General features: G+C 44.5%; 3 protein-coding genes across 6 annotated transcripts in view; all 3 read right to left on the bottom strand.

The window, feature by feature from the left end:
• The window catches only part of spata13 (spermatogenesis associated 13), a 20,909-nt gene extending 13,668 nt beyond the window's left edge, over positions 1-7,241 (bottom strand). Inside the window, exons 1-3 of the mRNA XM_048266386.1 lie at positions 5,706-7,241; positions 2,548-2,589; positions 1,334-1,816 (exon numbers count right to left, since the gene is read on the bottom strand). Coding sequence (XP_048122343.1) covers positions 1,334-1,816; positions 2,548-2,589; positions 5,706-7,091 — 1,911 coding nt within the window. The 5' untranslated portion in view covers positions 7,092-7,241. The remainder of the gene's footprint in view (positions 1-1,333; positions 1,817-2,547; positions 2,590-5,705) is intronic.
• A 9,343-nt stretch (positions 7,242-16,584) lies between these two features.
• c1qtnf9 (C1q and TNF related 9) lies at positions 16,585-21,722 on the bottom strand. Of its 2 annotated transcripts, none has more exons than XM_048266391.1 (3): positions 21,520-21,722; positions 18,389-18,451; positions 16,585-17,624 (listed from the first exon to the last, which is right to left on the bottom strand). In XM_048266391.1, exons 1-3 carry the CDS (start codon positions 21,704-21,706, stop codon positions 16,849-16,851), a joined length of 1,026 nt encoding a protein of 341 aa, XP_048122348.1. In that variant the 5' UTR covers positions 21,707-21,722; the 3' UTR covers positions 16,585-16,848. The 2 variants fall into 2 exon arrangements, with proteins under 2 accessions (XP_048122348.1, XP_048122349.1); XM_048266392.1 differs by lacking the exon at positions 21,520-21,722 and adding an exon at positions 18,727-18,796.
• Positions 21,723-22,599: 877 nt separating this feature from the next.
• tagln3b (transgelin 3b) lies at positions 22,600-26,657 on the bottom strand. 3 transcript variants are annotated; one of them, XM_048266396.1, is made up of 5 exons: positions 25,556-26,657; positions 24,762-24,995; positions 24,184-24,358; positions 23,727-23,829; positions 22,600-23,577 (listed from the first exon to the last, which is right to left on the bottom strand). In XM_048266396.1, the coding sequence occupies exons 2-5, from the start codon at positions 24,939-24,941 to the stop codon at positions 23,436-23,438; spliced, it is 600 nt and encodes a 199-aa protein (XP_048122353.1). In that variant the 5' UTR covers positions 24,942-24,995; positions 25,556-26,657; the 3' UTR covers positions 22,600-23,435. The 3 variants fall into 3 exon arrangements, with proteins under 3 accessions (XP_048122353.1, XP_048122352.1, XP_048122351.1); XM_048266395.1 differs by having other exon boundaries at positions 25,551-26,657; XM_048266394.1 differs by having other exon boundaries at positions 25,486-26,657.
• Positions 26,658-26,768: the final 111 nt, after the last annotated feature.

A 26,768-nucleotide genomic window follows, 5' to 3' on the forward strand; every position in this document is an offset into this window, starting at 1 on the left:
TGCGGTAGAAAATTGAACAAACCATGTTTTTTTTACGGCATAATATTTCATACACTACTACTAATATTTCACAGGACTACTACTAAGCACTCCAATCTCTCCGAGCTCAGAGACAGATTCTCAGCACCGTAGGACTCCCATCTCTCGCATTCTCTCTGCTCGACTGAACAGGAGGTAGTCTGCACCAAAACAAAGACAAATCAGACATGGGCCCTGATTAGGCTTGATATCAAGCAGGAACCCTAATTGATAAGGAGGTTAAAGGTATACTATGCAGGTTTAGGTATTTTTGGCAGGCTTAGAGCTCGCTCTAGAGTTGCGAGTTGCGATATTTATATGTTACTCTGCTATTGTAAATAGCAAACTTCTCGTGATTTATCCCCCCTGTACACAATGCAAATGCTTTTGTAAAGTTTTGGCAGGGCGCCACTCTTGGAAGTTGCATGGCTGGTTTTCAGTAGGGACTCGCTATGTCTATGCTGTATAGCTATGCCAGGTGAACGATTTGCCTATTACAAGTTCATTTACAATCAAATTGGCTTCATAAAGGTGAAAATCTTGCATAGTGTGCCTTTATAGACTTTACACACACTGCATCAGTCTCACTTCCTTTGCTTTGTGTGCTATTGGATGTCTCATGAACATCCACTGTAGACTACTTCAAACAGGCAATGACTAACTAGCTGGCTAGCCTGTGCTTGTTCAGCTGCATTAATTTCCAAGAACCAGTGGGCAGGCGTCTTCCCGGTTTTTGGACATGCATACCAATGAATGAGAAAGTGCTGCTGGCCGGGCAGCTAGCCACTGGCACTATGATCAGTCAATTGGGGTTTAAAGTGTATGTGTCATAAAGCTTTCCCTGAGAATGCCCATGTACGTATGGCTGGTCTGCTGGGAACCCAGATAAGTTAAGTTCACATGCTTTTGATTGTGCAATCAAAACCACATTATTTGATCAGACCTGCCTCTGTCAAACAAACTCAGTGATACGAGAGCAGATATTACACACATTTACACTAAGGCCCCTTCACAGATTGATAGGCTGTTTCCCTTTCAAGTCATAGCCTGCAGTGACCAATGACTGTGACCAATGACTGTAACAGTTATGGGCACTGTGAAATCAAAACACACTGTTCAGAAATCTGGCTCAAATGTGAATATACAGCACCTCTCAATTAGCTTTTTTTTTTTAGCAATTTTGTCTTCATCAAAGTCAATGGAAGTGCATCACACCATGTTGTCCATGCAAAGTCATTTGTATGGACACAGTATTCGGATGTTACTGCCTTGCCTTTATGTCGTCTGTTAAGTGGTCTCCATTTCATTCCCTTACCGAGGGCAGGGTGTCCAGGTCCTCCCCGTCTTCAGCGCCCGGTGAAGGGAAGAGGTCCATTCCTTCGATGGCGGACATGGGCCGCCTCCACTGGTGATCCTGCGGACTGCTGCCGTGGCAACTTCTCTGGCCGTCCCCATCAGCAGCAGTGCTACCATTGACGTCGGAGGGCTCAGTGGTGGCGGTGGCGGCGGTCTCCGACTGCGATGCCGGCGATGTCTCTGCCCCTCTCTCCTCGGGGATGGAGAACTTCCTGCTCACCAGCTGGGCGTAGTCGGAGAAGGGCCGCGGCCTGCTGCGTCCCGAGCGGCGCCGGATCACCGCTACAGAGGGAGGGTCGGTGCCGGCCGTAGGGGTGGCGGGGGACTCCGTTGGGGGTGGCGTGGCGGGCGAGCTGGGCACGGACTCACCCTGAGATTGGCACCTGGAGAGCAGCGCTCTGGCTTCGGCGGCGTCGTCTGCAACCTTCGTGTACCCATCAGACTTGGAGGAGAGGGAGAAGATCAGAGTCTCAGTGTCAACTCCAACTAACACACAAACTGTCCTTATCTTAAACTGTAAACTGTTTATGTTCAGGTAAAAGGTCCTAGGTGCGTATGGAGGAAAAGGTAAATTTACAAGGTCATGTCATGAGTAAATACTGTAAAAAAAAATCACAAGTAAATAATACACAACACTATTGCAAGGACACCGCTTTTAAATTGATTCTTATATTATGTGTGTTTCTTCTTTTATACCTACATTATCTACCTCTACATGCACATATCTAGTATATATCAGCAGTATCTACTTTGACTACTCCCCTACTCTTAACTCTATTATGCTCGCTGAGTCATCCTCTCTGAACTGCCAAAAATCACTGGCTAAACAGAGAGAGCCATTTCTGTTTAGTTCAATGTCAACTTAGCAAAGTCACTTTCAGGCAACGTGTTCATGCAATTTTCTGGTATTGACAGTGGATGTTTTTAAAAGCTAAAGCCAAACTACAGGACAACAACACAACACGCGATCAATACAAAACTGTCAAAACAACTAATTTGGTCAAATCACAAGTGTCTGTAAGGCTCTTTATGTTTGTTCACGTAGCTTAGCTGGGTCCAGAAACAGAAGGTCACTCACAAATCAATCACAGACCCCAGGTTATGTGGCAAAACACAACACACACACACACACACACACACACACACACACACACATATAAGCCTTGTACTTACCTCCTGTTCATCCGCATCTTTCTCTGGGGTCTTCCATATGCACTGAAAGGGGACACAATAGATCAGCACCATAGTAGAAAAAACACACTCTTCGAAACATACATACACTCCAAAGACCTCTAGACTTGCAAATCTGTCTCTAGCAAACAGACAAAGTGTGCGTGTAGGTGAGCATGTGTGTGTGCATGAGTGTGTGTGCATGAGTGTGTGCGCGTGCGTGTGTGTGTGTGTTGCCGGCTCTGTGTGACCCGGACTTTGCCCAGCCAGTGTTGATGGCAGGGGGGTGGGAGAGGCGAGTTGGAGGGTTAGCCGTGTTCTCTGATAACTCCCCCCTCAGGTGCAGGAGCTTGGTGCTTGAGCAATCTTCTCAAATCATCAAACAAGCAGTAATCATTAACTCGGCCTGCTCCTTCTGAAGCTAAACACCACCCTCCACCACCTCCATTGGCCCATGGCTGCAGCCTCAGACTGAACAGTCTGCAGGTCGCAAGATGAACTCCCGCGCTCAAGTAGGAGCTAAACCACTCAGCTGGGAGGCTGAGCTACAATGGCTACGTTTTCAACCAATGGTACGGGTTTTTTTTGCTAAAGTGACAGGAAGTGACATTATATGTTTGCCAGATGTACACTTTATTTTCTTGTAGGGTGAGGGTGCACTGTATCTTTTGCCTCGGTGCCAAGCTATTAAACTATTACAGAATACAGGTGTGGCTGGCAAGAACACCTGTGTTATCGGGGAGAGCTCAAAAGACCTGACATAATTATTGATCGCATTGTAAATGTCAAAACCAGGAGGACATTACCCACGCAAGATCAATGACACCACAATCGCATCAGCTGATCAATGTCCATACATTCGCAATCGAGGGGAAGTAACAGCATGTGTCCGCTATCTTTCGTTGCTTCTTCTTTTTCAACCGTACACTCTAGTACAGGATCTTTGCACAATCTACTACAGGCTTGTCATATGATCCATGTGTTGGATGGCACCAACAGTTTGGGTCTACAAATGAGGCCATCATCTTCAATAACTCTACTTTGGAATCATGGAGCATACAATATGAAGTCCATATATTACAGTGTTTCCCCTAGAAATTTTTCCAGCAGCGGTGCTATTACTTGGGGTTGTTGCGCATTTTTTTTTTATTTTATTTTTTTATATCATACCTTCGTGTTTCTTTTGTGGACATTTTCAGCTTTCTTTTAATTATTGGCACAACCAGAAAAAGATTATTTACAATTTATTTAAATTTGTCTTAATGGCAAAGGCCACACCCAATCTCGCGAGCACTTAATTTTTCTGGGCTTTTCAAAGAACATCTCTAAGGCTCTTTGGTAATTGAATTTAATTGTTGGGGGCCATTAATGCTGACACGCATGCACGTAGCCAGATGCTCTCCTTGTAGTCTATTTCTCAGTCCCAAAACAACAAACCCACGTGATAAAAAAAGTAAATACTCACTTTTCTTCTACATCACTCCCACAGTTACCATACAACTCACTCACAATTAACTTCGAAAAGGACCTAGGCTACTTGATTGAAGTGCGACCGTTAGATCTCACCGTCAAGAGAACGCTGAAGTTATGAGAACACGCTTTTTTGATAAGAGAATGTAGGCTCCTATGTCTAATGCCGCAAACGTAAAAAGGTCTGTTTGTGATAGCCTATTATAGCTAAGTGGACAGAATTTAGGCTATACGTTATATGCCAACATATGCTCATATTTCCTTTAACTATCAGAAAGTTTAAACAGGCCTAGACTGTGTTCGCCTAGCTTTCCCATGCAAACATTACATGTAGCCCCACGCTAACGTTGCAAAGTCTAGGCTACAATTAACGTTAAGACCATACACCTTGTAGCACATTGGTTTACTCTATTGCATTACTTACGTTTTAATAATTTGTCGTTGAATGTTGATGGAGGCTCATCTTTGGGAAATCAGCTCTCTGGATAAAATTGTCAGCCGGAGCAAGAGTTCTCAGAGTTGACGACACCGGACGAAATCAATCAGCAGAAAGAACCGCGATCACAACAGTAGGCTAAATCGCCAACAAACTTTTTTCCCCATGTTAAATTAATTTCGGTAATCATGAATTGGTTTCTTTTATTTGATGTAGGCTAGGAGAGGACGATGCATGTTTCACATTAGTGTCAATGTGTCAAAGCAGGCTTTGGATCAGAGGAATTGCTCAAGCTTAACATATGGCATAGGCTACAAGCGAATTCACGGCATACAAACAGCTTCGTGATGAAATATAACTAATATCATTTTTTATTGTCACCAGGCCTATAAGTAGGCTATTTATTGTGTAACCTACAAGTGAACGATGACACCATAGGCTACACTGTGGCGGAGCAAGACCCCATCAGTCGGATAGCTAAACAATGTAACCGTGTTCAGAACGTAGGCTAGCCATATGGGCTGCAGACTTGTCTTTGGGCTTGTAATCACCTGACACATCATGCCGCATATATGTCCTGAATAATGAGAGGCTAAGTGCAGATTTGATGCACTTAACTTACTCAAGACTTTCAGAAAACAATTTCGAGATGACGTTGGCCGTTGTGCTTTTACAGTGTGTTAAGTGAATCTCGTGATATTATGTTGCAGCGGCGCTGAACATAATATATATGTTCAATAAATACACTGTAGGGGAAACACTGTATTATTTTGATACTCCATCTATCTGCCCTGGGTGATTTGTGACTTGCTTGTGTCAGAAATCCCACAAATTACTTTGCGGATATGCACTTCAGGTATGCAAGTATGCCTGTCAAAATTCAGGGCTACGTACAGTAGGCGGTATCACAGGCCCTAAAGTCACCTATCAAGGCAACTCAAACCAAAATATTTAGTTGATTAACCAGTCTTTGAGGGATGTTTTTCGAAAAACTGGCAACGTTCCCACTATGATTTAGCAAGTTACCTCCCTTACCTAAGCAGGAAAAGCAAGCTGCTAACACCACCAATTTAAGAAGTCAAGAATACAAAAACATACTGATAACCAGAAATATCTTATACATACTGGACAAAAAATCTCCACTGAGAAAAAGCTTTTAGTCTAGGATTAGGCTCAATCCATGTATGGAAAACGTCTAGCAGAAGAAGAGGTAGTAGCAATTGGCCTAGTAGGTATAGGTCTAGTAGTGGCTCACCTTTAGCTGGCCTTGTAAGTGGTCCTCTGCTTTATCTTCTGAAGACTGTAGGCAAGGCTGCAGAGGTGAAACTGTCCCAGGTCTCCGGTCCTCCACTGGCCCAGAATTCCCTGCAGGTGCATTACTGGGACTGCGGGCACCCGACAGAGGAGAGGACGTCAGTGGTGCCAAAGACTGATTGGCCAGCTGCAAGGCTGAGCTGTGAAGCTCTACGCTCGTGTCGTCTGTGCGAGTGAGCCCCGTCAGGTCCGACGAGCCAAGAGGAACAGGGTGTATGGAGGGCGTGTGTTCCACCACGACGGCAGCAGTGACTCGCTGACCAGCGGCCTCCCTCTCGGACGGGGCTCTGCCGCGGGCAGGCGACGGCCGGCGCTGGCGGTCCGAGGGAGGCACGCAGGGCGTGCGGCGGGAGTAGTCGTCGTGGATCCGGCTGAGGGGCGACAAGGGCGGACCCTGCTGGGGCGACAGGGGGCTGCTGGGACGTTGTCTGGACGTCAGGTCCGTCAGGCTCCCCACCAGCCGCTGCATCTGGGCCCGCGTCCTGCTGGGGCTACGCCAGCGGCCCGAGCTGCGTCTGTCACCGCCACCGTCCATCGATGACGCGCTGTTGGTCCGCTTGATGTTGGAAGTCCAGCCCCGCTCAGGAGAGCCCAGTTCTGGTTGGGGTTCTAGGTCCTGTTCTAGGTTCCGTTGTGGGCGGGGGTGGGCAAGGTGTGCCGAGGCGGTCTTGCGTTTGAAGGGGGCCTTGAGCACGTGCAGGTTCTCGGCGCTCTTGCTCAGCCGGCTCAGTGCCCCGCTGTTCGCTTCGCCCGCAGGGTGCACCTCGGAGCCGGCGAACACCGTGCTCACGGGACGGGGCCGGCGAGAGGGAGAGGGACAGGGAGCGGACGCTTTGGGAGACTTCGGGGGAGCGTCAGGCCGGGCGTGGCGCCCTGTGTCCAGCAGAGTGATCCTCCCGGCTCCGTAGGCTCGACGAATGCTGCGAGAGAAGTGGCTGTTCCTCTGGAATTCATCATCATTTTCATCCTCATCCTCATTATCGTCCGGGACACCAGAACAGATTCCGAAGATCGATTCCCCCCCACACACTCCGTTACTCTGGCAACCCTCTCTACACATCTGCTGAGGTTGCTGTCCATTGGATAGGTCAACGCACCCTGTGTCCTCATTGGTTATCACCGTATAATCTGTGTCCTGATTGGCTGTTGTGGCGTTGCCTCGGCTCTGGATGCCTTGGAACACAGAAGAGCGCAGTTTCTTGAACGACCCCATGACCTTCAGACCTGAGAGGTTTGACCAGGTCTGGGGGTTCATGGCAGAGCCGAGGTTTGAAGTCCTCTCCGAAGTAGCGTCCCCACAACGCTTCTGATTGGAAAAAATACGCATAATTCTGGAGGGGCAAGGCTTGGCCTCCGGCTGACCAATCACAGGACTGCACCAGGCCTGGCTGTTGAGTCCGTTTAACCGGCTCTCCTCGCCGCGCGGCTCTGACCTCACGGGCCGCACCTGAGCCACGCAACCTGAGCCAGTCCGGTGATTCACTTCCTGGAAAGGGCAAAGGTCATCCAGAGGTTGCGGGGCAGGTCCTGGCGTCTCTCCCTGCAGGATCTGAGGAGGGCACTGCAGAGGGTCCTCCAGTGTAGATGAGGCACCATGCACCTGAGCCGCCTGAGAAACAAGCAGAAGCAGGAATAAGGAGACGTTAAGCGCGGTAAGTCTTAAGAGCCGGCCTTATCTAGGGCCAACGTCAGCCGGCTATAAACATTTCACCCCGCACATCATAAATTTACACTTGGGATGGCGGCCCGTATATCAGCACGCAGCGGCCAGATCAGCAGGGAGACGTGCTGTGTGGAACGCGTCCGTTCCCCCTCCCACCCAAACTGATGTCTGAGGGGCTCTGGAAGTCTTCTGCAGAGTGGCCTGGAATTCCTCAAGTTCCTCCGAGTTGAAAGCTGCTCTCCACCCAATCCCGGTCACGGGAGTGTGTTTACATTTGGTGGGAAATCTTTCAAAAGTGGTGCCCTTTTCCGGGTATAGACCTGCCTCTCTTTGGCATGTGAATCCAAATGCCTCACTAAAGGGAAGAGGAGAGATAGACTTCTCTGCTTAGTCTGTCTGCCTCTCCACCCTCTCCATGTTTAAGTACTGACTGCCCACCACTGCTTTACTACTGTTTTACTATTGTTTTACTAATGTACACAGCCTAATGTTTTTCACTACTGTTTTACTGCTACACTGTTTTTCATGCTATATTAGCACACATGATCAATGGCTGCGGTCAGGCTTCTGCTACAATACTGAATGAATGAATGGCTATAACCCTATTACCTCAACCTGTTCTTGCACTGAAATAGTTTTTTACTCTACCTTGTCTACATTATACTTTACTCTCCTATTTGTCCATATTATTTATGCTGGTCTCTAGACCTTACTCTTGCACTGTTGGATTACTTTTTGCACCTTCACCATGACATTCACTCTCTTGAGCACCTTGCCATGCACACATAACTAAAGGACTATGGTTGGACTACTTTTTGCACCTTCACCATGACACTCAGGGCCAGATGTACGTACATTTTCGAATGTAGCGTTATCAGCGCCATGGACATACCGCAGATTGCGGCGCTGTCAGACCCAAGTTTCCGTCAGATTTATCAATCGTTCAACCCTTAGTGTAAACTCGCGCTTTCTCTGCCCTTCTCCGCCCATAAACGCAATTTACGAACGTCCACAACTGAATGGCAGCGCCTACAAGCGCAGTTGAATGAAGTTAACTGATGACAACATTAAAAAGAATCAAACGTTTAGCGATCATGAAATAATACCATTAAGATGTCAACAAGCAGGGAGATAATGAAGATCAGTAGTTCTACTCAAACTACTTGTGCACGTAGGCTATGGGAGATTGGTCAAATCTAGCAAGTAGGAAAGTTTAAGTGAATGACGTGAAAGTGAAAGTAAGACATGCGAACGAAGGCCAACGAAAAGGCCAACGAAAGTTAAGGTTGCTTTTGGTAGTACAAATACTTTCACCACAAAAACTGGTGTTCTAAATAGCGATTCTGTTGTCTTTGAAAGGTTCTCTTATTGACGCATTGAACTGCAATGTGGATTAACACCTGGTTTTACAAGGCGGAAGTATTTAGGCGCAGAATAGACGTGCGCTTTCAGGAGCAGTCTTTGTACATACCATGAATACATAACTAGGCGCTCTTTACTCTTCCCCTCCCATCTTTTTTTACGCTAAACTCCCACTTTCCCCTGGATCCTCCCATGAATGCATATGCATGACATGACAATCGCATCTGCCACTTTCAGCTCCCCATGACAGGCAGTTTGCACTTTACATCATTGCGGCCTGTTTGTACATACCTCGCAATGATTTTACACGCACATTGCGAAACAAATACGCCTGAAATGGGCGCAAAAGCGTTAGTACATCTGGCCCTCACTCCCTTTAGCACATTACCAGTCCCGGCCCTGTCACTACAAGCGTCTTATGCTTGATCACCCTCAAGCACATTGGACTTTCTTAATTTAATTTATATAGTGTATTTAGTATTTAGTTTTGTTAGTTTTCTTATCTTTCTTATCTTGTACTGTCTGTATTGTACAGTGGAGTTTAGTTATATGTTTATACTTATACTTATGTTTACCATTTCTGCTGTAAGTGCATGTTGTGTGTGATGTCTGTATGCTACTGAGACCCTTGAATTTCCCATCTATCGAATCTGTGAGAGAGCGCCTGTGTACATATTTTGGATTTCCAGGGACTCTGTAAGACTGGGAGCATAATGTGGGAGTTTGTGCAAATACTGGGTCTTTGTGAATGTTTACCTGTGTCAGAAAGATTAAGGGCATTTCGGTGTGTGTACGCATGTATATCAGTCTACAACATATTCTTAAGAGTATGTGTGTCATAGTTTCAGGGAGAGTGAGACTGTGTGTGTGTATGTGTGTATGTATGTGTGTGTGTGTTTGTGCACGTCAGCATGTGTATGTGTGTGTGTGTGTGTGTGTGTGAGCATGTGTATGTGTGTGTGTGTGTGTGTCTCAGCATGTGTATGTGTGTGTATATGTGTCAGCGTGTGTGTGTGTGTGCGTCAGCATGTGTGTGTGTGCGTCAGCGTGTGTGTGTGTGTGTGTGTGTGTCTGTCAGCATGTGTATGTGTACACTACATCTCTTAAGTGCAGTACATTGTTCAGTGGTGGGAAACTGGGCCCCTTGCTCTCCAGGGGGGTGGAAGACGTCGTCGGTTGGCACCAGGGTGGCTTAGATGAAGGGCTTTATGCTTTTAGCATGACTAAGCAATCAGACTCACTAATCCATTGTGATTAATGCAACAAATTGCCTCGTTTTTCCCCCAGATATATCCTGGCCAGCCGTCCACCCAGGGCAGACACAGGGATGAGGGCTGACTGACCTGCCTTTGGGTTTACCGCCGGGAGCAACGTGCTTTAATACAGCCTCTATGCCCCTTTGGCCTCAATTAAAGAAATGAGACACCACTAGCCTGATGTCATGTCTGTGGCTGTAGGACTCTACTGTGTACTCTAAGAGCTAACCTCAAGGCGGCAGTTTTCCGGTCTTCACCTCAGTCTAACCCTTGAGCTTTTTTCACTGCTGCAGGTGACCTTGACACGGTTACATTTCACTCTTGCTTCTTATTCATTCAATGACTTCCTTTATGGTCACGTTCAAATTCCACTCTGTGTGACTCGACAAATCTTTTCAGTTTGCTCGGACTACTGCGAGCATGCACTCATTCCCTCCCTCCCTCCCTCACACTCATTCATTCACTCGCTCACTCACTCTCAATCTCTACTTAATCCACCAGCACATGGCTTCCATCAGCTAGACAGACAGTAAACACTAAAAAGTATTAGCCTGTTCCCCAGTCTCGGGGGCTGTACAGTAGGTCATGGTTGCTAGGCTATGCTATGCTAAGTTAAGCTAAACTAAGCTAAGCTAAGCATATTTTGTCCTGCTCTTATGAGCTCCTTTGGTTGCCTACTCTCACGCTCCAGAGACTCATTCTGCCCTCCAGGTTTGTCTCAGCTCCCAGAGGACCTCCACACCTCCTTCTTTCCTCTCCTCTACCCCCCTCCTTCTATCCTTTTCCTTCTCTCTCTCTCTCTAGCGTCCCCACCCTTGCCTGATAAACTCCAAAGCGGAGTTAATTAAGAGCTCAGAGACTGGAAGAGCCCCCCACACGGCTGCCAGCTGGAGCCTGGCTCAGATTAAACTCCCCTCGCAAGGACGACCAGCGCCACACACACACACACACACACACACACAAAACACAAACACATACATAAGGCAACAGAATAAATAGGCCTACACAACTGGCTAAATGACAAACACACACAGTTACTGTGTGTACACATCCATAAACATAAAACATGGCAACAGCCAATAGAAACATGCAAGGACATCACAAACATGTAAACAGTCACTCAACCATACGCATGGACCATGGTAACAGAGTATACTTTCCAAACACTGATCCTGACAGACACACACAACTCTAAACCACCAGGCAGTGAGCACACACCCACACACAACTGCACATACACACCCAAACACACACAACAGAATGCATACATTAACATATTCATCACAGACCAAGGCTCCTGCTATCACCCCTTGGATTCCAACACTGACACACACACACACACACACACACACACACACACACAACAACAGGAAGTCCTCCACTAAAGCTCAGCATTCCAAAATGGATATGGGATGGAGGAGTGTCTCACAATTAACACACACACACACGCACACACACACAGAAAGAGGGAGACATCCTCTCAGCATTCCATGGTGGAGGGCTGAGGCCTGAGGAGTCTACCTCTTACATAAGAGTTATAAACATGACATGGCCTCTGAACTCTCTAACCAGCGCTCATTACAGCACCACAGGACGGGATGGGAGCGGCCTGTTGACCTGGACTGTGTCAGCCCAAACACACTTCCCCGCCTGAACTCACTGATGTCAAGGTAGAGTCCTCCATTCTGGTGAAAAGTTGTTGATATTTGAGAAAAACAGCCAATTAAAATCACTCATCACACCCCGTTCTGTGCTCCTGAGAGCAACGTATTGATTGGCTGAAGGTGCTTGCTGCTCAGTCCGAGCCACTGTGTTTGCTTCTCATTTAGAGCATGTGAACTGTGTGAGAACATTGGCATTTTCATTTGTATTTAACACACAGAATGGACAAAGAAAACACATGAGGAGCCATCAGCCGTATCTGACAAAAAGCGTGCTGGATTGGATTTACAGACTGGATGTTTCACTGATGAGACTCAGGACAGTCTCCAACAATTCACCTAAATTTAATCTCAACTAATTGGCCAATGGTTCTCCTGAGCTAGTAAAAAATTAAAAAAATTCCTTCGGCTTAGTGCAAACATTTTTTTCCATTGTCTGGCACTGGAAATAACCTTGCACACATACCAAACCTGTTCCTGTACCTATCAAGATGAGCAAGTCCTGCCTGCCTGATAAAGTAGTCCCATTCTTTTCTATGTGTGCACAGACAAAGCTATCTATCTATAGTGCAATCTATTGTCTACTCTGTTCAAGAGCCTGGCTGTGATAAAGGCCACGACAACATGTCAAATTCTGAAGTCCAGAGCTTAATATCCCAAATATGCTGTGATAAGCACTCCCTTCCTTCCAGACAGGGTGGTAGTGAGAGGAAGACAGAGAAGAGGGAGAGGCACATAAACAAAGAGTTATAACAAAAGAGGAAATTAGACGCACACAAAAAATTACAGCAAAAAAAGAACAAGCGAAGGCAGAGGAAAAAGAGAGATAAAGATAAGAGAGATATAAAGATAAAAGAGAGAGAGAGAGAGAGAGAAAATAGGATGAATCCTTGTGGGACAGAAAGAGAACAAGAGAACAAACAGAACTTGCCGTGGTGTTTCCGGGACGACTCAAAAGACTTGGCGGCCCACCACCACCCTGTGCGTTTCCCCCGCCGAAGCAGAGTTTCTCCGTGGACACATTAAAAGACACCCGCATGGCTGACTCTCTGCCCTGCCACTGGCCTAGAGCCCTTGCGTCCGTCTTCTCCACACGCTGCGAGAGCGCAGGCAAAACACTCTCTGCCTCCTCTCTCACCCCTCTCCTCTCTCTCATTCCTAATCAGATTACGGGGGCTTTACCAGTCTGTGCCTCAATGGTTAAATCTGTGTGCACTGTCACCAAAGACACTGATATGCAGTGCCTCAATTAAGGAGGTTACGGCAAATAAAATGAAGCTTCCCTCTGATTGTGACAGCGGTACTGGAGGCATAATACATTATGAATTTAATGTATTAAAGTTAATACACTTTTTCCAGTGAGGGGAAATTATATTCCTGGCATAGTTTGGGGTATTAAGAGGACATTCTGAAAGAAAGTGAACCTGTGAGGAGAACATAAACCTCTCTGTGCCTGTGAGAGCAATGGTCCAGTGGAGGAGGACGTTATGATTAATATAGTTATTAGGCATTCTTATTCTCCATGAAAAGAAAAGATTAATAAAGTTACTAGGCATTCTTTTTCTCCATGAAAAGAAAAAATGAATAAAGTTACTAGGCATTTTCTCCCTCCACGAGGCATCCCAACAGCAGTAGTCTCACGCTGTTTGATACATTAAGAGGATATATACTGACTGAGAGTGGGTGAGCCTGGAGCAGAGTAAGCCAACCTGCTGGCTCCAAGGCTGACTGACTCCCTCTGACTGTCTTTTGAGCTACTGTGAGTGTGCGGTGCGGCCTGGCCAACTACACAGTACACACCCAGCAAGCACCTCAGGGCACGTGTCAGGCTGACTCACAGGAGCACAGAGACATATTGCTGAATTGTACAGTGATTTATTCCGGCTGGCTGTGTGAGGTTATTGATACATGAGCGTTGCGTTGCAGGGTGACCCAGTTACCCTTTTGTCAAGGGGGAAAAAGGAAGTGGATGCATTTTCAGAGGCCCCGCCTAGTCTTGAGCGTGGGAAGACAGGTAGAGAGTAGGAGAGGAAAGGAGGGTGTTTTTCTCACTCATTCATCACTTCAACCCCCCACGCACCCCCTTCTTTTCAGTCTCACCGTCCCTCTCCTCCCCCTCCTCTCCCTCTCTCCATACCTCTATTTTCCCCTCTCTTGGTCCCTCTCTTTCCCCCTTTTTTTTTTTTCGGCTCACCTCCACCACCCTCTTCTTGGCTGCTTTTTGTGTTGAGCTGTTTGATCTCTCGTTACCTCTACTCCTTGCTACTAGCTGTTTCCCACTCTTCCTACTAGTGAGCCCACTCTTCCTCTCTCTTACCATGACATTCTCTCTATCTTCTACATCTTTCTACATCTTTGTGTGGTGTTGGTACAATAATTGTATTTTGTGCATTGTCAACTAGCTAAACTTACAAACAAACCCCATCCCACCCCTCTCCAGTTAAATAATAATAATAATAATAATAATAATAATAATATATATTTTTTTTTTTTAAAAAGTCAGGCTGCCTGAGCGGGACATGGTGTATGGTGGCTACGGGCGAGCAACATCTGACAGAGATCTCACTGTTCCACAGAGAGATGCCATGGTACGGGATGTGTCAGACAGCAGGCTGCAACAGGCTATGTGCCCTCAATGAACAACAGCTTGCTGCTGTTCAGGCCATGTGCAGATGACGTACGACACAATGGCACACAATGGCACGCAATAGGATCTGTGACTGACTTCATGTGACTTAGGTGGAAGCACTGCAGATGTTCCAGGCCTTGTTTTGAAGTGATAAATGGGAAGGCTATGATAAACGAGGGGTAAAAAGTGAAACCGCAGTGGATGTGGGCTATGTGGTATCTTTCAGTTGTGAAACACTGAACTTATTGGCCTACTTTGACTTGGCCAAATCTATTCCCTATGACTTTGTAATAAATATGAGTAGGCTACTTGCTGAACTCTTTCATTGAGAGATAAAATGTTGGTACAGCAATAAACGTCTCCATAGGTCTATATAGTAGGACCATAAACGCTCAATCAACAAAACCACACTGTGTCCTGGGCTCAGTATACATGATAACATGCATGACATGCCAAACCTTCCCTTCACTTCTGCTTTAGCTTGTAGATAAAGGAGCTATGCCGATCTATCCCAGACACTATCAGCAAAGAGCTTTCCCAACGCGTTCAGTTGTTGCTTGTCGGTGCATGCTCAAACGAAAAGAACAATATCAATCAGCCTATGAGACCATAGTGAGTAGGCCTATAAAAGAAGAAAACCTGAAAGGTAGGTCATTGTTTCTTGTCTGGTGCGTAGTGCTACTACCAATAAGCTTTGGAATTAATTCGCCCGAAATGAAATCTCATTCAGCATTCCATGGCACTAGCAAGAAAGTGAAGGAGATTATGCTGGCTTGCTTAGGTTATGTGACGGGGAAAGGAAAGTCGCCTTCTTATTTATTTGTGCATTTAATTAACTTGGTCTCCCAATAAACCTCTTTTGTGACCGATGCAGCCCCCACCCCCTTCTTCAAACTCCCCTAGTACCGTTGGGCAGGCACCCCCCGCCTCCAACCCATCACTATAACAACCAGTGGGTAGTTACGCGCGCACACACACACACACACACACACACACACACTGACCCTCCTCAACAAAGCTCCTCCACTCATTGTAAGGAAACGCAACGGTGAGAAATAAACTTATTACAACTTTGGGAGATAACGTTTAGTGCCACACTGAAAATGCCATACGCAACCTTCCATTCAAACAAATAATCCATCCATACACTTTAATGAGACTATAAAACTCCACTGCTAAACAATGTTATCTACATATTTGTTGTTTACAGGCCATTAAACTGTTGATTTATTGTTGTCTTTACCTTTCTCATGCTCCTTGCTAGCGTGACTTGGTCCGATGTTTCACACTAGCCCAGCTGAGTCTTCTTGCTCGGTAGCCATCGACTCTCAGGCTAACAAGTTGGGGTTAAGTCCAAAGGTCCATGCATTCGCATCTATTATATTCCTCCATGTAAACACATCGGGAATAGTTAACTTAATCGAGCGAATGCTAACGCAATATCTTAAGATTTTGAGCTGACTTCGGCTTTACTGAGCGCTGCATTCTACAATCGCCATAGAATCGTCGAGGAGAAAGTTCCTCAAATTAATCGCCAAAAAAATAGCCTGCTGAATGTTCTCAAAATTAGCGATGTAATCAAAACAAAAACCGATATGTCAGGGAAAGCCGCAAGTATGTCAAACAAACATCAAAGGTCTCTACTTGACCAGCAGTTCCGACAAGAAAACTCAAAAGTTCGTTGATACTGAAGTGTGGGTGGTGAGCAAGCCATCTCAAGGCTGATCGAAGTACGCTATTGGCCAGCATCCGTGCACTTGTTGCAGTTGTGATTGTGTCGGGGCGGAGTCAAGACTAGATGGGTATGTGGTCTGAGTACCCCCACCCTCGACCATCTCTAGCCTAGGCTACCAAACTCCATCAACATGACCACACGCCTACTCCCTACCTACAAATTGACTTGGGGAAATGAGTAAATCAGAACATCACCCCAGTTCATATGGTTATATTTGGTAATACGTCACTCTATCGACTGTGTCTTGCTGCCATCACGCTCTGGGTGTGTGGGCACTAGAAAAACATAAAGAACAAATTGGGATAACAAGTAGCTCTCGACATTTAGCTCTGATGACAAATATCCTCGCAAATGTCAGGAATGTTGAGCCCTAAGCATAAAAGCTATAAAATGCAATACGCCTGGTGACAGTGAGATACAGTGTGGGTCTACATAAAGTATAGGCTACAGAATACAAATTAACTGAGTGTATTTTTTTTTATTGTATTATAATTTTATTAGTAAAAATAGGCTGTCAACTCATGCACATTTTGAAAAAAGAAAAGGTTGTACATAGTGGCAACAGGCCCCAATTAATGTAGCCTACAAAGAGTAACACTTTGCTGAAACAGTCTATCAATTTATCTTTATTTTCCCTGAGGAAGAGTGTAAATTAATATAGTTGATAACTATCCAACATTTTTCTTTTTTATTCTTTTATTCTTTTTTTCATTTGCTGGTATTTGTTTTTTTTTCTTTCTCTCTTTGTATGTTCAATACAAGCCATTAGCCTACATTATCATTCACCATCAGGAAATATAAGAAACCCAGAGAAGATGGTATCATCATCTTCATCGGCATAGAGTCCATTGAAGTGCGCTCCTCCTATGACTTGCAGCCACACTTTATCACCAGCCTCTAGGTGGAGCACTGTCCCTCCAGCCGCCTGGTCTTCACTGCTCTGGTAGTTGTCCATGGTGTGGATAATTCTCTGTCCGTTCTTCATCAGTGCCACCTTGACATTGCGGGAGAATACAGTGATGTGGTAGGTGAAGTAGTAAGCCCCGCTAAAGGCGCACGTGAAACGGCCACTCTGAGGGTCGTAGTGGCTCTGCTTGTTGTAGATGATCCTGTCGAAGCGGATAGGTGCATTCGAGGCCGGCAGTTTGGTACTTTCCGTCAGGCCTGCGGAGAAGGCACTTTTGGGAATGTCAGGCATGGGCCCCGCATCGCCCGTGTCTCCCTTCTCGCCCCGTGGACCCCTCTCGCCACGGTAACCGATACTGCCTTTGTGCCCAGCGGGTCCAATCTCCCCTTTGGGGCCCGGTCGCCCAGGTGAGCCCACTGGTCCCATGAACCCTTTCTCCCCTTGGTATCCCAGGGCTCCTTTCTCCCCTGGAGGGCCCTCAGGTCCGACTTCCCCCTTGATCCCCTGTGGACCAGGAAGTCCAAGCTCCCCTTTCTGACCTTTGACTCCCACGGGCCCCTGAACACCTTGGGGGCCCATCTTCCCTGGGGACCCCCTCTCTCCGTTCTCGCCGCGTCTGCCTTTTGCCCCCGCCGTCCCCGGAGGTCCTGCCAATGCCCGATATTTACACAATTAGAGTGAATTACTGCATTATACCAATTAACAGGTGCTTTCACAAGTCTCACAAAGAGACTCACAAAACGACTTACAGCACCAAAGATAAACCTATTACAGTGATTGCACCTCCTATTTGTGCCTATCATCTTATGTAATGGAGGAAAGTTGGTTAAGAGAGCAATTGCATGTAAATCAGTGGCCATAACCGTAAGCCTCTTTAGTGGTGCACCCTATACCCTGCAGTTTGTTTTTAAAAAAAACTATTTGAGCTGGACCATTACAGGTTACATCAAAAATCCACAGAGAGAGTGTGTGTGTGTGGGGGGGCACAATGTTTGTGGTTGTGGGTGTGTGTATGTTGGAGAAAGGGAATACTGGAGAGTGCAACAGATATAGAGGACTGTGCTATATGTTAAATTCCAAACCCGTAACAAAGCAACCACAGTTTTTAGCCTCTTAAGTAGGTGGGTTCCATCTCCTGAGGTCGTAAGATAAAACTCGATGAAGGAGGTGGTGCAATGCATTTAGTGCTTCCCTTTACAAACACTATTTTAATGTACTGCCAAAGACCTATATTATCTCATACTGATAACCTCTTTTACGACTCTGAGTCACAGCTGAAAGGATGCCTATGCAGCTCAGACATCAAATGGTATTTGCTTCTGATGCAATTAGCCAATGGCCAATGTGGGGACGTTAAACACAAGACAAATTGTACTGGGTAATCTGATAGTTAAAGAGCAAACAGGTTTACCAAGTTCTCCTTTGTCTCCTCTCGGTCCATCTAACCCTGCTGCACCACGAAGACCAAGGTCACCTAGAGATTCCACAAAGACATTCAAATGTAAGATAGGCAGAATGTGCTTAGGGGCATTCCCACACAACACAATACACCTATCTACCTTCAAGGGTACACACAAATTGTCCAGAAAGCAAAGTGTCATCAAATAGAGTGTGTTGTATCTTTTAAACAGAGATGGGAAGTAACAAAGTACAAATACTTCGTTACTGTATGCCTACTCAAGTAGATTTTTTTAGATATTTTTACTTTACTATTTATTTTTGAGGCGACTTTTTACTTTTACTTCTTACATTTTAACATGAATATCGGTACTTTCTACTCCTTAGGCCTCCATTTTAGAAAACTGGCTCGTTACTTTAGTTTCAAATAATTTCAGTGGAGTTAGCCTACCGTTATTATTTTTCGCGTCATCAATAGCGGATGGGAATATACGTTGCACTTGACGCACCACTACCAGAGACTCGACAGATTTGGGCGGCATTCATTTGCGGCAAGTCATTACAGCTTGATGGCAGTAACGTTAACGTTTTTTAGGAAAAAAGTTCGCACACTCCTTGGTATTCTTTTGTTGAGTTTATTTTCTCATAAACTCAACAAAAGAATACCAAGGAGTGTGCAAACTTTTTTCCTAAAAAACTTGACCCTTTTTTTGTTCAGCACCTGGGATGTGCACAAAGTCTCCTTGGAAGTAACGTTAACGTTAGCACGTAGTACTATGTCTCAATTAAATTGAGTCAAAAATGCCCTCCTCCTCTCGCCTTTGATGCTTCCCTAACTTTTAGCTGCAGTGTAGTGCAGTTTCCACTTCTGAAATTTCAGAAATAACTTAGTTTATCCATCTCTTATTCGAGTTTATTCACCTCTCAATAAAATTTATTAAAATAGAATTCGGTTCGGTGATATTGACCTAAAGTGTGTTGAAACATGATACGGTGTGAGCGTATGTCTCATAGCTCACCTCGCTTGTCCCCTGCACTCAGAAATCTGGCGCTAGTTAGCCGATGCTACCAACAGCTTTTTCAGTGGTGGTGCTTGACATCGGGCTAACCATGCAAATAAATCACTGTTTTACACACCATTTACGAGGCTCAATGTATCTCCACACTTCATTGGTAGACTTCCGAGGGCCCTGACATTTAAAACGAGACATTGAGAACTTTGAAAAAGCACTGGTAGTTTACAGTACTTACAAGACGATTTATGCAGACAGTATATTCACGAAGTTTAACGTTTGCAGCCATCTTGAATTTAGTCACGATATGTAGAGCGGCGGTAAGAATGAACAGGTATGATAAGGGGATCAGATTCCAAAAATAATTCAGTGGAAATGCATGGATTCCCGTTTCTTCCAGTAGCAGCAACTGGAATCCATGCGTTTCCACGGAATTATTTTTGGAATCTGATCCCTTATCACACCTGTTCGTTCGTACTCATAGCTCGACTTATCGTGACTAAATTCAAGATGGCGTCTAACGGTAAAATTCCTTAAGGTACTGTCTGTATAAATCGTCTTGTAAATAAACTACCAGTGCTTTTTCAAAAGTTCTCTATGTCTCGTTTTAAATGGCAAGGCCCTCTGAAGTCTACCAATGAAGTATGGAGCTACTTTGAGCCTCGTAAATGGTGTAAAACAATGATTTATTTGCATGGCTAGGCCGATGCCCGAGGCACCACAACGACTGTGTTGGTAGCATTGGCTAACTAGCGCCAGATTTCTGAGTGCAGGGGACAAGCCGAGGTGAGCTATGAGACATACATTCACACTCGTTATCATGTTTCAACACACTTTAGGTCAAAATCACACCGGAATTATCCTTTAACATTTAAAATTCTCACTGTATTATCCACAATAACAATATGTACACTCATCAACACTCTATGAACCACTTAATGCCACTTGTATTGTAAACATTGGAAAATAACCTCCACCATCATCAAACATGTTCTGAATGCCTTTTCTAAAAATATGATACCGCATGGCGCAGTCCACCTTACCGTGATCACAGAATTCATAGTTTACCCACCTCTGATTTTACCACTACATTCCTGGTCTTGAAATATTTACAGGAATCCATAGGAATTAAATATGTTGTTTTATCCAATATTAGTTGTACAGATGTATAGTCCATCTTACATGGGCTTACATAGGCTACCCATGAAGCCAACAAAGAAAATGCAAAAATAGAGACTTTGGTGTAATTATTCCATTTTGTGTTGTCATTCTATATCAGAACCTGACATACTGTAGGCTACAATCCAAATAGTCTACAAGAAACCTCAGAAATGCATACTTTTATTGTCAGTATGCATTTTGGGTAACCAAAAGTCCTATGGGGAGTTTCCATAGGGCATTACAAAACGCATGAGCATACCTTGGCAAAATAATGATCTAAAGTACTTATTTTTCATTCTACATTGATCAACTTTTGCACACAGCTTCGCAAGACCTGGTGTTAGGGCTCAGTTGTGTTTGTAAAATCATATCAAGTGACCTAGAGGGCTGAAATGTGGTCAATTCAAGATGCTTGTTATCCGGCAGAAAGAAAAAACAATATTCTAGGCTCTGTAGCTCTGTGCCGGTGCTTCCTAAGAAACTACAGGCCAAAAGAACACCCTCTGAACTAGGCAGTGCAGTGTTGGGGGGAAAGCCTAGAAATGGCCCAACAGGTTTTGGGAAGACTTAAAAAGAGAGACTGGCACTCTTGCACTCTGGTAACATTTGTGTGGTCCAGGTATCGTTGCATAAATTCTTTTTTTGTCATTCACAAGACTACTTTTACTTTTATACTTTAAGTAAATTTCCAAGCCTGTAAGCCTACTTTGTTACTTTTACTTGAGTAAAGAAATTAAATCAGTACTTTTACCAGAGTATTTTTAACACAATTATTTGTACTTCTACTTGAGGATGGGAAGTGAGTACTTTTGCCATCTCTGCTTTTAAATCATGGTTAAATATTCGTTTTGAACATTCAAGATTCTGTTCCACAAGGTTCTGAAATTCCATGTTGAATTCCGTGAACACAGATATTCTTTAGAACGTTCAATTTCCAACATTCCCGTCGTACTAGCGCTGGAAGTCTCACCTCGTTCACCCTTGTCACCTTTTACACCATCTCTACCATCCCTGCCTGGCAGACCGTTGTGCCCCGGATCACCAGGGATCCCTGGGTGGCCATACATGCAACTGCCCTCCTTCTGCCCCTTCTGCTCATCTGCGTTGCCGACCTCCAGCAGGAGCAGGAGCAGCAAAGCCAACCCCCTCAGAAACATGGTAGTCCAGACTGGAGTTCTGCGCTGTGTCTGCACGCAACCGAATGCCCTCTCCAAACAGCTGGCTGGAAAACACTGATGGCCAAAACTTGAAAATGAAAAAGAAGATTCTGGACTTCTTTAGAAATCTGGTCTCAAGAGCCAGCTGCTCATTGGCCGGGGAAGAGTCTTCCAAGTCACTCATTGCACCCTGATTTGTCACATAACCCACTAAAAGCCACTTTCGGGATACATAAGGCTCTTTGTGTCCTACTGAAGTTGCTAATGATCAACTTGGACTACAGAGGACACATTGTTTAAGAAACCCCAAAACCGAATAATGACAATCTTGTTTGATGGCTGATGATTTGGGGGCCTTAGAGTTGCTGTCCGATGATACACAGATGTTGAACTGCTCAAAGACCAACATGCCATCCAATATAACAAGAAGCATCTTATCATTAATTGGTGAGATTGGTGTTCAGAGTAATGCCAGAGCAATAAACCAAACCAAGTGACATATAGTCACCCCTGTTCAATTAGAGCAACTGCTTACTAGCCTCTCCAGATGGAGAAGTGGTGGCGTGCTAGTTCATGCATGCTATTCTAATTGATTTTCCACCTCAATGGGGCTATGCTGCTTCATGGCTTGACCTCATAAATAACGGTTCCATTAATGATAACCTTTTCCACCAGAATGTCATTGCTCGATTCATAGCGAGCCTATTGGATAATGCCTCCTGTCGGTCATAGTTCACATGTAGTGTAGTTAAATGTGCCTTTAAAATGCTGGGTTACATAAATTACATTAAACAAGCAACACTTCTATAATATATAGTTATATTATAGTGCATACACAAACACAAGTCATAATATAACATTAAAATAAGTTTTTGAGAAACAAGTGAAAATCGTTCATCTTGCATATTATGTTATTTTATTTAACACTTTCGTTCACAAGCAGCAAAATATAAACAAGCATTCTGATAATGTACATACAATCAAAAACTGAACGTCAAAAGACAAATATGCATTTCCAGTCTCTTTAACATGATGCACATACACATGAAGACAGTGCAGTACAAATATGAATAAATTAGTGTTGTCGTAGTGATGCAAAACTTGGTAAAAACTGAATTGGCAGCAACAGCATTACAATCTTTTCAAGTTTAGGTTTCAAGTTTTGAAAAGAAGCATGGGAGTACCTCTTGCATCTCTAGATTCTCATGACATAACATGAAAATGCTTGATAACAGAAAAGGACACAAAACTTTAAATAACATAACAAAAACAAATTATTAATATATTATAAGCATGCTGCGATACTTCTCAACGCACTTAAGCGGCAGTACATTGAGGAACTCCCAAGAGGAGAATTCCACTCCATTCATTTGGTAAACCGAAAGCCTCCTGCTTGCCAAAGAAACGTCTCTCTCTCTTTGCAGAGTAGAGCAAGGAGACAGTCTCTTAAACAACACTGCACGGCATCATGTGTGGCAGAGGTGGAAACATCTGGCTTCAAACAATAAAGGTCCTGCCACAAATTAGCTTTAACTATTCACTAAATCAGCTGATTCTAATCAGTACAACTCCAGGTAGCCAGGTAGATCGGCTAAATAGTGAAGTCACCTGTGTACAAACCAATACATGGCAGGACTTCTACGTTCTGAAGCTGGAGTTCTCCACCTCCGTTGTGTGGTGACTATGGTGAGGTTAAGGTCCTGCCGGTGGGTATGAGGATAGGGGACTTTTACATGATCTGCCGTGGCATACCGTAGCCGGTCATGCCGGACTGAGATGCACCACGGTTGCTGCCCATCTGAAGGCCGATCAGGTTCTGACCCTGTCGAAGCTGTTCATCTGAGAAGTCACGTCGGTTGCTCTGGGCTTTCCTGAAATGTGACACAAGAGCAAAAATGTTTCACTTACACAACCAGATATAACATTGGAAACATCATACACTGAGCCATTCATTCATACACACACACACACACACACACAGGTTCCACTAGAGAAGATTCCAGAAAATTAGCATTCTCACTTGTGAAACCAGTCACGGTCACCACGGTAATGTCCGTCATCCTTGGTTAGGGCTAGGCTTCCCAGGGCCATCAGCGTTCTCTGTACAGCAGCCATGTCCTTTGCTGTAACCACGGAGACAAAGCACTTTTGTTTTTTAGACACTTAACCTAACAAAGAAGAAAACAATTACACTAAGAGCTGCGGGTTCCCTGCAAACAGGTTTTCTCTCTGCCCAAGAGGCAATAAAATTGAAGGTTCACGACAAGGCCTAAGTAGCTCATAGGTGAGTAATTGTTTGATTTGCTCAGGAGAATGCCACAGTGTACTAACAATGACTTAGAAGGCGGAGAGGCTGAACACAGGGCTGTTGTTTTTGCCGAACTACAACCAAAGTGTCCTTGATGGTTGATCCATAACTTTATCATATACAAATTAAAGGAAGTTTCATGATTCAGATTCCGTCTCAGCCTCCATACCTTCCCACAAGTCCACAGTCTGGAAAATATCTGTGGTGATCACGCCGTATGCCTCTGCAGCCTGCAGAAACTGAGAGATCTTCTCCATCTGCTTGAAGGCCATTTGAGTTTCTGCTATCTTCTTAATGGGCTCCTTACCACGAGGATACAGACTGTTGATGAGTCTGCAGAGTAGCTGCAATAGATTAGGGGGAAAAAACATTACAGATGAGGGGGAAAGTGGTTTTAGAAGAGATCCCGCACACCGGTCATTCCGCATGCAAATGTTTATTTGAGAATATATAACACAATGTTTCGGTCTCAGACCTTCATCAGGTAAATAACGTAGAAACGTTGTGTTATATTCTAATAAATATTTGCATGCGGAATAGACAGTGTGCGGGATCTCTTCTAAACCACTTATCTACGACCTATGGGCATCTCCGACACACCTATCCCCAAAAAAGAGGTGTGCAAAAGCTTTGTCACTTTGACGATGAGGGGAAAAACATGCATATGAAAGAGAGGAGAGGAAATGAAAATAGTCAGGGGAAGAGAAGACAAGACAAGACACATGCTGATCAGTCTCAAACACTTACAGTTCCATCCATGAGCCAGGCTTGGAAATTCTGTTTCCCTGGCTGCGGTCTGTCTACATTTGACCCACACTGGACGACGATCCAGTCCACCAGTTTGGATTCGAGATCCGGGTCGTACTTCTGATCAATCTTCTCCTGCACCTCTCGACTTAGACCATAACTGGGTCCTCTGTTTGCCATGGTGTCTCCACTTAATAATGTAACAGATCTTTAGGTCCACAAAAAAGATGCACTCTGAAATATTTTAAAACATAGAACACACATTAAATATGGGCAGGGCACAAATTCTAACAAATTAAAAAATGAGGGGTTGCTTGAAAAAGTAGTGACAAATAATTATGTAACAGATCCTGACATTTCAGGATAATATTCCTATATAATCTCAGTCAGGCTACTTTAAATGGGCTTGGCATAGTTTTCTATTAGCACTGTTAAAAAGACGAAAGGACATGCGGGACGGGGTGTGGCACATCACATCCATCCCTATCAGAAAGACTTTCCCGTAATGCCCCCGGGGCATAAGGTACTGTTTGACTAACAGCATGCAACTAATGAAAAGCCGTCAACGGAAGACATCACTTGGGCGTAAATAGCATGCATGACAGTTTAATTTGTAGATCAAATTAAAGTATCATATATGTTGTAATACAGATTAGTTCTCAATCAGTCGATAATTCGTCTATATTACGTTATTTAAGATCACAACTATAGATTTGTAACTTACCCTGTTTAATGCAACATTGTTTCCTTCGTATGCAATATACTCTCTAAAACGTTATTTAACTATACCTTACTGAAAGAGCGTCGCTTAGGCGGAGGACGGCGTGTCCCTTTCTTCTTCGGCCGGAGTCAGTTCCGTTGTGAGGACACGGGGTGAGGATGCTGGACTGCAACATCCATGTACCACGACCGGGGGTGGGGCGAGGCGATGGACTCTGGTGTGGCACGCCACTCGTTTTATGGGCAGACGCCACGAGTAAGTTCCCGTGAGATTACAAAAATAGAAAAATACGTTCTGTGTAACACTGGACTGCTTTCACTTTAAAGCAGCATAACCTATGCAGTTAGTAACATATACACTGTCTGTGGTTACAGTTTGCCTAATACCAAAACAATGCCCACAACGGTAAATAATCAAACAAAGTAAGGTGTCATGGTAGGCTACTGTTATATGTTCATGGTACAATACCAGAACTTTTTTTTTTTTTCTCAGTGATTTTGCTATTCTGCCTTGCTCAGTTGCCATATTCAAGGGCTGTGCCCTGTGACTATTAGATTAAGATCATTACTGATGTCTGTTGCCTCTGTTGAGAGAACAGATAAAACAACATTAGGGTATAAATGGATTACACAGCCAGGGGGGAAAAATCAAGTAGGCCTACCATGTACAGTATATACTCAGTATAAATCAAAATTTGGCAGTGAAGTTCAATATGTCCATAGTTATCAGTTATGTACTTCAAATGTAACTAGGTGTGTTTTTGCAAATAAACTGGAACAAATTGGTAATCCAGGATAACTAATCCTGCAGGAGTATACATGAACTAAATTCATTGATACCAGCTGGGTTGGCTATAAAGACCATGCAGAAGTTATGACCACAAGCCAGCGGTTTGATTAGTTTGGGACTGCTTATTTTCCTGTAGCACATGACTGAAAGGTCAAGAGAGCAGTCAGCAGGGGCGGTTATGGGTTTCGGCTACAGAACGACAAATCCCCGGCCCATTGAGCACAGACCAATAGCTCATCATACGTTAATGAACAGCCCGGCTGCCAAAAGTGGGGGACCCAGACTCTCGCTATAGAACACTCTGAAGCAATACCTAGTGTCTATAGGGCATTCTATTTTACATACAGCTCCACAGACCTTTCTGCTTTCAATTTAGTTACCCATTGTGAAACACAGATCCACTATTATTTGTTTTTCTACAAGATTTGGCATGCACTGTGAGGTATGGCATTCGTATCTTAAAGTAAAGCATTGTAATTTCTATTCAAGTGTATAAT

This window comes from Alosa alosa, chromosome 16 (genome assembly GCF_017589495.1).
Source record: "Alosa alosa isolate M-15738 ecotype Scorff River chromosome 16, AALO_Geno_1.1, whole genome shotgun sequence".
NCBI classification, from domain to species: domain Eukaryota; kingdom Metazoa; phylum Chordata; class Actinopteri; order Clupeiformes; family Clupeidae; genus Alosa; species Alosa alosa.